At 36.3% G+C, this 14,519-nt stretch overlaps 1 protein-coding gene across 1 annotated transcript in view; it reads left to right on the top strand.

The window, feature by feature from the left end:
* Positions 1-14,519, top strand: part of VRK2 (VRK serine/threonine kinase 2) — a 29,406-nt gene that overhangs the window by 14,452 nt on the left and 435 nt on the right. Inside the window, exons 8-10 of the mRNA XM_053459044.1 lie at positions 3,497-3,617; positions 6,214-6,272; positions 8,120-8,301. Coding sequence (XP_053315019.1) covers positions 3,497-3,617; positions 6,214-6,272; positions 8,120-8,301 — 362 coding nt within the window. The remainder of the gene's footprint in view (positions 1-3,496; positions 3,618-6,213; positions 6,273-8,119; positions 8,302-14,519) is intronic.

Genomic DNA, 14,519 nt, shown 5'->3' with positions numbered 1-14,519 from the left:
GTGGCAGAACTATGTATTTGCATGAAATATTGTGCCAAGTAAAATAATATGATTTACTAATTTAAGACCAAAAGATAGCGAATTGTATCCTTTGGTAGATGATAAAGATTAATGCAGAGATGGAATTTAAACATATATGAGGTAGGCATATGGCTATCCATGAATCTTAAGGTGAAACCAAGGGCTGATTGAGGTTTGTATGTGCTAGATGGGCTGAATGTTTCTTATCTGCTGTCAAATTCTGTTTCTGCCTTATCATTCATACCCGATCACCATTGCAAATATTTTTCACAAAGAAAACTCTTCTGATAAAATGTGACAGCGGCAAGTATCATCACTTGTGAATAGTGAGCGGAAGCAGACAATATAAATTACACACGATCTGGAAGCTTGTGCTTTTGAAGTACTACTAGTGAATCATTTTAAAGTGCCTTGAATCTGTATCCTTAATGCAGCTTTACAGATCACATAATATATGGGGGTGTGTATTTCATGTTAGAAAGTGACTTCTATTATTTAACGTTAAATGCTTTTGGGTTTAAAAATATAAGGATTCCTCAAGTATAATGGATATTTTAAACATACATCATACTGTAGATTTTGTGCTTTCTTGGCTATATTCGAAGTTGTAGATTCAGGTCCATAAAGGAATTTCAGAACAAAGGCAATAGTATATTTGATTTAAAGAATACCAGTTGGTTTTTATATTACATCCATTTATGTAGGATATATGTTCTGCACCTTTAATTAAAATCTTAAATAATTACTTTTAAGGAAGAACTGCATTGGGAAATAGAAAACTAAAACAAAAATGAGTTTGAGAATACATTTTGGCACAATTATTTTAAAATTAATTTAACTTTGTTTTATATGCGGAATATTTGCAACCCTGAGTGAGCTTACTTTTTTCAAAATACTTTTAATTCAAAAACAGTGTTTTTGGCACACGTCATGGTAATTAAATAGAATTATTTCTTCTTCTGAGGTACTGTTTTTAATTTGTTACATTGTTAGTAGTACTAAAAGTAATATTTGGATCAATGCATACCATAGATTTTTGCACATTTTCCAGTTGCCAGACAAGCAGTCAATAGCTAATTTCTTTGTAGATCCAACACACGTAACATAGTGAATATAAAGTATTTCAATGCTGTTGCCTTGAATGTGAGGCTTGCATTTGTAGATACAATTTTGAACACCCATAAGTTTACCATACTAATGCATTGCGTAGATGCACACATGTAGGAATTATGTATAGGTAGAGGCTTCCTGCTGATTGGACCATTCCATTGGCTGCTAGGCTGAGAAGAACACTTTTTCATATTTTTGCACCAAAATTTTTTTTTTGTTTTTCTCACAAAAGACACATATGCTGAAAAATTGTGTATGATAAGATTACCCTTTGTTACTGTAAATCCCAACTATGGGAAGCACTTCTTGTTATATTTTGTTTGCCCGTTCTGCCTGCCTGCAAAGTATATGGTGGCGTTCTATAAATCAGTCATAGTAATACAATAATTTTTACCTTCAGTTTTTGTAGCATGCGTTCCTATCTTGATGATCATAGCAGGTAGGTTAACATTTTTACTAAACATAAGAGTTTCTGATTTACCAGCTTAAACACAATGTATAGGAAGTTTATTTGCTGTCTTCAAATGCAAAGGCTTTTTCATGATGGGTTCTCTTTAAAAACCATAGCAAGCTGCTTCTTTTAAATTCAATTACATCAACCATCCTATGCTACAAAATCTCTATATAGTGATTTATTTCTCTTAGCAATTATGTCGTGATTGATATTTAAATTTGAGTAAGTCAACATTACTTAAAGTTCGTATCGGATTCTTCTTACTAGAAGAGTATCCTTATCCATTTCCTAAAGTCGTTTTCCCGAAGGAGCTGTTGTTTGTACTTGTGTATAGCTGCCTTGCATCAATAGGTGCCAGGAAAAAAAAAAAAAACTGCAATCAAATGGACGGGTTTTATAAGGTTGTAATCTGGTTGCCATAATGGAAAAAGAACTTGTGAACACATGTGAATGAATGGAATCATTCCACGGTTAATGGGAGATTTATGACTGATAAAATCAGTACAGAACAGCAAGTGGCGGAGATTGTGTTTTTATTTTAATATGAGAGCCAAGTCTCGCATTAGTTCGTTGTTGAAACTAGTGCAGAAAATAAAAGGCACCCACGGGACAAAACAGCATTCTGTTAGGTTGAAGGGCCTTTAATAATCTCATACCGTAATAGCAGTTTAGATGGAGTATGTATGTGTATGAGTTAATATTCTGATGCTATTGTTGGTTATGCATGGCAAAAAAACAACTTGTGATGTGTTGACACTGCACAATCCAATAGTTAACTTTAAATTAAAATATAAGTTTCCAGCATGATGATGTCTGAAATTCGAATAACAAAAGCCCATAAAACCTGCTATATGTTTAACAACTACATGAAACAGCAGGTAAGATTACATGTTACTGCACTTTAAAAGAAGTATCTGATAAAACACATTTCTATATTGTTGTTTGCTTATGTCGAGAAGCTGATTTTTTTTTTTTATGCAAAAAGTATTACATTGATTATTCTACGTTAATTTTTTTTATTTGTATCTAGGTTGATGATCTATGTATCAGTATATTTCATTATGGCTGATAAATCTCATTATCCTACAAATGAAGTGATGAAAAGTGTCTTTAATGTAGTTTAAAGAATGTAAACCGTTTTTTTTGTTTGTATTTTTAGCTTATTTACTTTTCTCCTTTAGAGGAAAGGGTTAATAATACATACGGAATAACATAATTTAGCATGAAATAAAAAAAGACGCAGAACTTAAATGGTTAAAATTAAGCATGTGGTTAAAAATATATTTTTACTCTGTTAATTATTTGGCAGCGGCGGCAAATAATGTAAAACTAATTCACTGGTGCAACGATCCATGGTAAAATCCTGGAGCACAATGACTATAGGACTTATACACTAGATGGCAGTTTTGTCTTATATTTCAGTATGGAAGTTTAATACTCTGAAACAGGAAAGGGCATCAGTGTTTAGTCTGCACTTAAATGGTCTCTGTATGACCAGTGTAGACCCCATGGACTTCCTGGAACATGTGTTAGCAATTTAGCTGCAGACATTTCTTTCTTTGTTTTTATCGCCTGGCTCTTTTGAGAAAGTGTTGGTGCAGGGTTATGGGCTGTCTGGATCATGTCAGAGGCCACGGGGATCAAGTTCATGTGACAGGCTAGACTTGGGAAGGATGAAGTTGGAGGAGGTAAGAAAAGTGACCCTCCCTCTCTACAGCAACAAGTCACTGGATGTCTGTGGTGGAAAGCCAAGACGGCTGGGCGTTTTTACTTTTAATACAGCTGAACAAACAAAACACTTTGCCCGTTTTTCTTTTTCATATTTCATCACTAATAGTTAAAGCATTCCTCAAAAATGTATCCTGATACTTCATCGTTCCCCCCCCCTCTTACTTTTCCTTATTCCTGTAGTCCTTTCCAGACGAGGAGACCTGCAAATCCTTGCATTCTGCATGCTTCATTGGTTATGCGGAAAACTGCCCTGGGACCAGAACCTTAAGGACCCCACTGCTGTCCATACTTCAAAAAAAAAGTAGGCCAATTTGCAACATTGTATCAAATTTGAATATTTGCATCACTATACACCTTGGCAAATTATCAAATAATAAGCACAATGGACACACACTGGTGAACAAACAGAGTACATTAAAAAATACAATACAGTTAAATTACACATTTTAAACTGTTTTATTGCCTCAGTGGAACTGAATTTTTTTAAGCATCTTTAAATATAATTGTTTACGTTGCTTAGTGTTTCAATTTATAATTTTGTTAGAGTTAAAACTTTGGGGTGATATTTTTTAATTTGGTAATGAAAAAAAAAATAGTTCCTTTTCCTCATTTTCTCAATTTTCCATTTCCCGTGCAGTAGAATGATCACCGTAATACCAGACTGCTTTTAGAATCTTGATTTTGTTCCCCTCTGTTGTAATCTGCTACCTTAATTATAGGTAGTTTTTTAATCTCATGGTTTTTTTTTTTTTCTTTTCTTTAATGTAATAATGCATATTATTTATACGTGAGTGGGTGAACTGCATTTTTTTTTTCAAATCTTATTGTAATTAAGCAGATGCACACAAAAAGTTGTGAAAATAATGAAGACATATGTACAGTACTGTAGGAATTAAAATCATATTCATGAAATTGAAACCAGTACAAATAGAAATAGAAGGGGTTAATTCTGCCCCTCCAAATTTCATCTTTATACAATAATTTTAGAAAAGGTTTTAGTGTTTACATTTTGTAAGGATTTCATCCTTAAAGTGTGTAAAATTAGCAGCAGCGACTAAACTTGAAAGATTAACCATTTTCATTGTTGTGATATGACTTTTTTTAAAAAAAAAATGGTAATCTCAACATTAAATGCACTGAGTTAGAAGAATTAGAATTACTCATTCTGCTTTGTTCTTATTATGTATGAATTTAAGCCTCTTACCATGAATAATACATATGTGAATATAAAAGTGAATATCAGAGAGAAGGGATAAACTGTATGTGAAAACTCCAACACTTTTAAAGCGGATTTCCATTTTTAACCCTTGTATAATCATTCCAGCAACTGATGTAGGGTTCGCCCTGATAGCATTGACAACATATTTTGGAACCCATCGCAATATTAATCTCTCAGCCAAGTAGAATTATTATTGCAGCTATAGTCATTTTTCATTGTTTGACTATGAACAGTTAATATATATATATATATATATATATATATATATATATAATTTCATATATTATGTGGTCAAATATACTATATTTGCTATACAACTTTGATTAACAAAATAGGGTAGATTTAGGTATTTACCTGCATTATGATCAGCAGAATTCTATAGTTTGAAGAAAAACATTTTGTGGCGAACTAAAACACACCAGAGACAGGTGATTATGCAAAGCATACTGAATTATAAAAGGGTCAAGTCTAATGCAGGTATAGTAAAAAACCTTATTAGACACAGAGCTTAGGTCATGAGATGTGGAACGCTTTGGAAGAAGCATACATCCACACATCGAGGCAGATTTCTCTTTCTGTGCTACATGTTAAATGCTTTCATTCCCAGCACTCAGCACAAACTAAAATTTCAAACAGCGTCTTACAGTAGGTAAAACGATACACGCACATCTACCCTGTACTTTATGTAAAGAAATAGCCGTGCTGCATGTGACCCTGTAAGCTATAAAAAAGGTGTGCTTTTTAGTATAGGGTCTCTCTTCCAGATGTCTTTACCATAATGGAAACATTGGAGACGTTTCAAAATTTGAGTTAGAAATGTCTTGCTTTTGTGGACACACTGATATAGACCAAAATGTACTCTATTTCAGACATTAAACATTCATTGATAACACTTTGGTAAGAACATGTACCTGTTAATTTCTTCTGATATTATATAGTTGCAATACGTGTGTGACTAGAGTGTAGCATGTGAGATCAGTTTGGATCTCCTGCTTAGTCCCTTACCCAGATGAAGACTCGGGGGGGGGGGCAGGGTTAATATTAGGTTTGAATGTGAATTACCCTACAGAACTCTTTGTTTGAAACTTATGTATGTTAGTAAAATGTTGGATTTTATGGTGCTAATATGGCATTTTTAATTTTGCCCATTTCTGCACTCTACACAGCTAAATACCCTGCCCTGCAGATGATGCATTTGGCTGAATGCATTTCTTGCACCTGATGTGCTCACCTTCATTCAGCTCCAGTTCTGGCTTTGCTGAACACTGCACGCGGGGGGGGGGGGTCTATTTAGACTCCAGTGTGCATATGTAAAGTTTTCCTATTAATTTGAATGGGAGCACTTTCCTGCTTTAAGCTGTCAATCAGTGACAAGAATACCCCTACCGATTTCATTTCATACAGTACTGCGGCTGATTGACAGCTTAAGCAACCAATCCATGCCAAGAAATTCTTGGAGGAAGAAAATGATTTTGTATAATGGGTGCAAAATTTGTGTCAGGAAAGTGTTTTATTTTTACATTTTAGAAGAATGCATATTTAAGTTCTTGTAGAGTATTATAATTTTATTCCACATTATTCTTTAGTAGGGGTGTCAGAGACATTAGATAGACTGCGTATAATTCCAACATTGAATCTGTACACTCCAAATGATGATCTCATTATTTATTTCTTTTAGGCTTTTGGATGAACTTCCCCAATCAGTCATTGAATGGACAGGAGGAGTGGATGGATGCCGTAAGCTAAACTAAATAGATTTGTTGCATTTTATTTTATTTACAGTGTTAAACACCAGTTACACCAATAAACAGAAATGTCTCACAACGGTAATCATCCACTTGCCACTAAGGCTCTTAGTGATGCTTAGTAATCATAACCCTGTCTCTGGTCTCCCTCATACATATCTTGCCCCTCTACGATCCACCTAGAACCCTGCTGCCAGACTTACCTTCCTCATCCATCACTCTACCCCTTTGGCTGCCTCTGCGTTTCAAGATTAATTTCAGAATCCTGACTCTTGCTTTCAAAGCTCTACATAGTGGCTCCCCTACTTGCATCTCCTCACTCATCTCTAAATCAGTCTTCTCGCTCATGCAACAAAATCTCCTTTTGTTCGAATGCATGCTTACAAGATTTCTCAAGGGCTGCCCCTGTCCTCTAGGATGCCCTTCCCTGGCCTATCTGTCTTTCTCCTTACGTTCGGTCCTTCAAGAAATTTCTCAAGACGCAATTCTTTAAGATGCCTACGAACTTCCTCCATAATCCTTAGCTCACCTTTCCTAGTACCTCCCCTGCAATACTTAGATGATTGTGGCTGGTGGGACTTTAACCTCTTGTGTAATACACCCTAACTTCGAGAGCAGGGCCCTCCTCAACCGTTGTTCCTGTAAGTCAAATTGTTATGTTATATATTACATGTTATGTCCTCTCTACTCATTGTACAGCTCTGTGGAATATGGTGGCGCTGTATAAAACAATAAATAATCAGTAAAAACACGTATTTGTGAAAGATATCTAACTTCTTTGCGGAAAGTCTGTAACGAACTGTCACAGTAGCCTACTGATACGAACAAAGCAGCAGCCCTGGTGAACTAGTCTCGTAAATTGTTTTATTTTAAAGTGTACAGAAAAGAAAAGGGTTATACCAAAGAAATAACATAAAGCAGAGTAACATAAAGGCATCATCTATTATTCTATTTACTGGAGTCTGGAATATTTTTTTTTTTAAATTACGTTTTTCTGTCACAGGCTCCTATTACCATTTCCTCATTGACTGCCAGAACCTATATGCAAATATAAATGTGTTTTGCCATCTGGTATTGTGAAAAACACTTCAGTATCCTCCAGGCCAAAACTTTCTTTTCTTTTTTTTTTTTTTTTTTTTTTTTTTACATCTTTGAAACCGGAGGGGTTAATTCGGTTTGCTGAACGTTCTTTTACAGTAAGAATAAGTGCATGTTTCATTAGGTGTCCTAAGAGTCTTGTTTTAACTATTGCAGTTTCAAATTAACATACAGCATTCATAATAATAATAATTTATATTATTATTTTAATTAATTTAAAAAAAAATAAAAGGGAATAGCGCCATATTATTTGGCAGCTCTGTACGATAGGTTATTATTATTAGAATCCAGTAGCGTGATGTGTTCACCCTCTTTGAGGCAGGTGCTATGTAGTGGAGTAAAGTTGGGATACAAGCTTTACACATGTAAGATCTCTACAAATGTTACATCCTATCAATGCTGGATTTCTGTAAATGTACTATTGAAATATGTAAGATATATTGCGTAAAGCTTTAACCTTCCAGATTAATGACATGATCATTGTACTTTTGTTTGTAAAATTGTCATTACTCTCAGTTTAGGTGTATTTCTAAAATGAAAGCTGTAAAAAAATAAATTGCGTTCGAAGTATTTAACACTTAAAATACTTCTCAGTTTTGAAAACTGGCTTTTTTTCGTGTCTTGGTTTACTCTGTCATTTGTATGGTATGAGGAACCCCTGCCCAAATGATTTCAAATTGTGTTAGGTCTTGTGTTTCTCTATACCTACTACATCTAACATCTTTTTTTCTTCATCTTCAGATGAAATCGCAAAGTTTATGTCTGACATCAACTGCCTGGCATACACTGAGAAGCCAAATTATGGAGCCCTAAAGAAAATCCTCTTGAAGGGATTGGTATTTACTGGAAATAATCTGGATGCTCCATTGACTTTTTCGCTATTTAAGTCCACCCTTAAAGATCCAAAAACTGTTAAACATACAGTATGTATTTAAATGTACCTTTTTAACGTTTGGGGTCTATGTAAGCAAACTCTCTTGTGGCTATGTAGACACACGTACATGTTATCTCTCTCTTTCTAACTCCCTCTCATAATACACAGGGTGTATTCACTAACCCCACTTTTTCCCATAGTACCAATTCTTTGATAAAAGCGAAGAATTACCAACTTTCAGATTCACTAAATAAAATCAGGATTAGAGAAAACGAAAAAGGGCCAGCTGTGCACCTCTTAGATTGACGGTCTATTCTAAATACATGGACATGCAAAATGCAAACACTGAAACCTTAATAAAAAAACAGAGCTTAGTGAATAACTCCACAGACATTAATAATTAATGAAATGCTATTGTTGTTTTCAATTAACAGTGAAACAAAGCTGTAGCTTTCCCCAATTCTGTATGCTACTCTTCAGTGATCTAAATAAACATACCGTATTGGCTCGGATATAGGCCGCCCCCGTATATAGGCCGCACCCTAAAAGTTTGGTGCTTTTTTAAAGAAAAAGTTTTTTTTCTTTAAAAAAGCACCAAAAAAAACATGCTGCCACTCTGCCCCCCCCCGAGATATGCTGCCACTGTCCTCCCTCCCCGAGATATGCTGCCACTGTCCTCCCTCCCCGAGATATGCTGCCACTGTCCTCCTCCCACCCCGAGATACGCTACCACTGTCCTCCCTCCCCGAGATATGCTGCCACTGTCCTCCCCCCCGAGATATGCTGCCACTGTCCTACCTCCCCGAGATATGCTACCACTGTCCTCCTCCTCCCCCCCCGATATGCTACCACTGTCCCCCCCGATATGCTACCACTGTCCTCCCCCCCGATATGCTACCACTGTCCCCCCCCCGATATGCTACCACTGTCCCCCCCCCCCGATATGCTACCACTGTCCTCCCCCCCCCGATATGCTACCACTGTCCTCCCCCCCCCCGATATGCTACCACTGTCCTCCCCCCCCGATATGCTACCACTGTCCTCCTCCCCCCCCCCGAGATAATGCTGCCACTGTCCTCCTCTGCCTCCCCCCCCCTCGACTTACCGGAGCAGACTCCCGGGTGTCTTGCGGGGCCGGCGAGGGACATCTACGCAATACGCGTATGCAACTTCCGGTACCGGAAGTTGCATATGCGTATTGCGTAGATGTCTCCCGCCGGCCCCGCAAGACACCCGGGAGTCTGCTCCGGTAAGTCGGGGGTGGGCAGAGGTAAAACGCTTAGATAACCTCCCGTGCCGGCACCCCCCCGTGGGAAGTGCTGGCAGGGGAGGCTGTCTGAGCGTATCGGGGAGTAGGATACGGGTCCCCTGCACCGCTGCGGGGGATCTGTATCCTAACCCCGCTGCCTGCCCGGCGCCCGGGACTGCATGTCCCGGGCGTCGGGCGCTAGACCCCGAATATAGGCCGCACCCCCACTTTAAAAACTTAAAGTGGGGGAAAAAAGTGCGGCCTATATTCGAGCCAATACGGTATATATATAATGGTTAATTGCAGATCACAATAACCATAATACGGTATGTGCGTCAGAAATTCACTTTGTTTGTATTCTAGTAAAAACAGGCATATTAACTTGTTACAAATTTTCTACTCGAGGTATTCTTTCCCTTTGTTGGACACTGATTTTAAAAGCTTTAGACAGATTGAGACGGAGTAGGGAAGTTATTCTCTGTTACTCAGATCTGATCTCACATGTTCCTATTCTTAAAAATTTGTTACAGCATTTAAATGTTGTAGTTTAGCATTTTTATAATTAAATATGATGTTTTGAACTATGGTTATTTACATAAATAATATATATATATATATATATATATATATATATATATATATATATATATATATATATATATATATATATATATATATATTTAACAGATAGTTTAGTGATTAGAAGTGTTACCCACTTTGGACTACATGCAATTAAGCGAAGTGATGTACACTTGGGATTAAAATTTAGACCAATGTAACTGACAGCCAGAGTCCCCTAAGTATAATGTATTGCAAATATTAATAGTTTTCATTTAGAAGATAAAATAGCTGCAACACTGTTGGTGTCATGTCTTATATTGACTGTGAGTGACAGTATGGGTCTGTTTGCATTACGGTTTAGGGAAGGTTATCTAGGAGTTGAAAGCTGTGTGTAATTTAAAGGGACACTGTTGTGCAACAGACAGCTTCACCAACAAATAAAGCTTATAAATGACTTTGACTTTCAAAATGCATTGTTTAGCTAAAACAACTAAAACATTTTTGAAGCAGCCAATCAGTGGAATGCCTTTTGTAATGGGTGTGGGGAGATCTGAAGCTCTTGGTGAGTAGAGTGGATGTACTCAATGGCGAGCGGGAGATATGTTCCACTGACAGGGAAAGAGGGCAAGTGCATAAGGAGGGAATCCATGCATTTGCAATAGGGAAAGTCTTTAATTTAAAGGGGCACTCAACTATCACATATATTAAAGTGTTTGATGGATGAAGTGCCCATTTAAAGAGTGCATTCCATTTTCTGCAACATGCCAAGGGATGCTTAAAAATGATTATCTCTATGAAACAAGCCCAAGTTATATATCAAACATAATGGCTCTGTAAGTGGAAGTCTGAAAATCAACAGTGTTCTTCTAAATAGCTATGTGTCTAGCAAATGTAATCTTGAATGGAAAGTGGGAAGGAAAATGGAACACTATCACTTTATCTATCAATGGTAAGCTACTTGTCTAATACTGGAAACAATTTTATAGCTTGTTATATCTTGTTTTATAGCTTCTTAAATAAGAATCGTGTTCCCTTCTATGTTTATGCTTTGTCTTTTGAAATTACTGAATGTATTTTATGCTAAGGTTTTAAAATATATTCAAATTATACTATCAGGAAAAAAAAGTAAGAACCTAATATCCTTTGCAGCAACGGAGGATCAAGATTCCTTAAATTTTTAATATTTCTTATGAAATTTGGCCACGACAAATGTACAGCAGCCAAGAATTCAGGGTGCAAACTAACAAGAATGATGAGCTGATAGATAAACAGTGATTCAGGCATCAGTACACAGATGGTTCTGATTTGCTATGTTTTTAGCTGCTTCAACCGAAGACATAAAAAATCCTTCTAGTCATAAATTAGCTCTTTGGAAAGAAACCTTGGCAAGAGAGCTTTACAACCTTCAATTAGTAGGGGAAGAAGTATTTGAATGACTGTGGTATTGACATCTGTAGACTCCCATAGTAATCATTCTTAATAGAAATGAATATCTGTTTGAGGAGGTTTTGCATGGCTAATTAACTACCATTGAGAATATGTAATTTTTGTATGATCTCCCGATTGTCACCTTTCCTGTGTGATAACATGGCTTTTTTATTGTAGCAGATCACATAAAAATCCAGCAAACGGTGCTGCAAAATGTGTAGTGCAGGGAGTGAAAGGCAACCAGTTTTGTTGTAATAATAACTAGCAAGTGGCCACTTAGGTCCATCCCCGGCGCCAAAGACTAATGTTAAGGATAGCCTTATACTTACGCCAAGTATGTTTAAATTCCTGCTGTGCATATGTTTCTACATCTTCTATCAGCCATTAAATAGCACCTTTTTAAGGATGATCTCATCAATATGACGTAAAATAGTGTGAAATATTAAAATATTAATACACAGGTTTTATTTTACTGTGCTGTTAGTTTAACTTGATTGAAATACACAGGAGTTAAATAGCTCTAGGTAGGTACTGTATATGTGTTCCCTTGCACACAGGTTATGGTCAAAAACAATATTTCCCCAATTAACTATCGCATTTTTTTTGGGGGGGGGCTATGCCATACTGTTGGTCAATTGTAATGTAAACGCAATATACATTTTTTAATAACAGAAAATAGTTAAGGTGCAACAAATGTATTTATAGTTATTAACTGTTCAGAGACATCTTATTGGTTAAGGGTATTTACTTGGCATTTGTATGTGTTTTTATAGTGTGGGTATAGTATACTGGTACAAAATACATAATAAATAAAAATAGAAACGGGCTTATGAGTGGACACGTTGCAGGTCTTCTGCAAAAAGCTCCCAAAATGTAGAATGCCACATTCATAACTAAACCAAACTGTGTTTATTTCTGTTTGACATTTTGAAGTTGAAATTTATACTTTTGAGAATTTATCTAGATATCTGAAATATTCAAAAATAACTATGACTTGCTGGTTATAAGAATATAAGATGTTTTTTAGCGTCATTTCATGTACAATATATTCTTTCTATAGGTTTCAAAAAAAATAAATGCAGCAGAGATGAATATCTTAAAGGATGATATTAATTACATTAACAATGGGAGCTACGGACAACCTTGTGCCTTGCAGAAAAGACTACCGAGGGGTCTTTCCTCACAGGTAAGCATTAGTGAACCCAAGGTAATGTTATCCTGCACTGTAAACGTAAATATTTCAATGTCTTAAATGATACATAAACAATGTACTGCAGGGTTGTAGTACTTTAGTATCATTTAGACAACCTCTTCACAAGGACACCACTTACCCACTAAAGGTAAAAGATGTTTATTATTATATTTAAACAGATTGTACTGGCACTCATAGTACATGTGACCAAAATACTTTGGTGCAATCCAAATGACTAGTAATACAAAAACTGGAACACTCATTTGACTTATGAGTGCTGAAATTTGTCAACTTCTGTTAGTGTATTGTCATCTTTCATTTTCAGTGTGACACTTCCTCCTCAATATAAACCTTTCGTCCTCAACATGGTGGTTCCAGCTGTGAACATGACCCTCTCATTTCTTCTTTCCTTCCTTTTTTTAATTATTAAAAAAGAAAAACGCTGGGTTGCTTTGTGATATCTAGTTTGAACAAATAGGATTTCAGCTTGCTGACACACAATCTGTTTTTGGTTTCACTGTTCCCTTATTGTCTTCCTCTCAACTACTTGTGAACTCTGTTTCTCGCTGCTCAGGTCTTTATATCCATGAGGAGCAAGTGACTAAAAAGTAGCAATTCTCTCCAATGGCGTCTTAAAGTGTAACCTAACAATGCTATGCTAAATACTGGTTAACAGGAAAGGGAGTCAAAAGTTCAATTTATTGCACTACAAGTAAAAAAAACCAAGCAGTTTATAACGAACAATAGCTGTACAAATATGCTGACTGCTTAACGAAGAGCAGTCAGTGTGAATGGAAGCAGACGGGGAGTTGCAATTGTGCTTGTTTCAAGTATGCAATTTCTCCGTCGAGCTAACCATGGAACTATTTCAATAAACTTAAAATCTTTATGAATAGGTTCCCTTTTTATCCTTTTATTTTAAATGAAAATCCATCACTCAGTTTTACAAGATTTTCTATAGGCTTAATGGGAGAACAGAACATAAATGCTCTTTGTAAGTAAGTCTGTAGATGCTTTCAAAGCATTTTAACGTTCTTACAGACAGACCCATCAGGTGTTTATGTTCAGCAGTAGGTAAAAAGGAAACTTATGTTGGTTTAATAAAGGATTATACATTTTGAATGGCCTCTCAAACAATGAATTGGAGTCATTCTTCCATATGCTTATGATCTTTGAAACACACTGTAATTGTGTGGGCAGCCAGCAAAGTTACAGTGACTTCCAGCTTTTACTAACACTTCACTCCACACGTCTTTAAGGTGGCGAAAACTCATCTGGCTAAGAACACTGTCATAAGGGTACAATGTTCATGAGCAAATTTAATGAAATCCAAACCTGATAATGTGTAAAGCTCTGCTGGTTGTCAGTATTGATACCCGAGTGTGCAAAAAGAGGGTCCTCTTATCAGAAATAGGGCCTATGGCAGTGTACAGCGATTTAATGTGCAGCTTCAGATAATACTCGCACAGCCAGGTCTTTGAGATAATTTTAGCTGACATAAGTACAATGAAAGCCCTAGATACAGTATCAATGTTTGAAGTTCAAAGTTGTGGGTTTGGAAAGCTATAATATAGGAGGAGGGGAAATCAGTCACCAAGTAGTTAGTGACGAGATAGAAGTAAAAGAAAAAAGCAGGGTTGTGGAGGGCTCTGTATATCGCTGAATAAATCAAAAAACATTTCTGATTAGCAACTATACCAGGTTATTGTCTTGTCTATCTAGCAGCATGGATACAAAAGCATACCAAAGATATATATTATACCATTGAATCTGACAATGTACATTAACTGTAGACTCCACCAGGAACAAAATATTAAAAACGGGGTATAGATAATAT

Source organism: Spea bombifrons, chromosome 3, assembly GCF_027358695.1.
Source record: "Spea bombifrons isolate aSpeBom1 chromosome 3, aSpeBom1.2.pri, whole genome shotgun sequence".
Classification (NCBI taxonomy): Eukaryota; Metazoa; Chordata; class Amphibia; order Anura; family Pelobatidae; genus Spea; species Spea bombifrons.
Note: the sequence above shows the minus strand (reverse complement) of the source record. Positions and strands in the feature narration are given on the sequence as shown.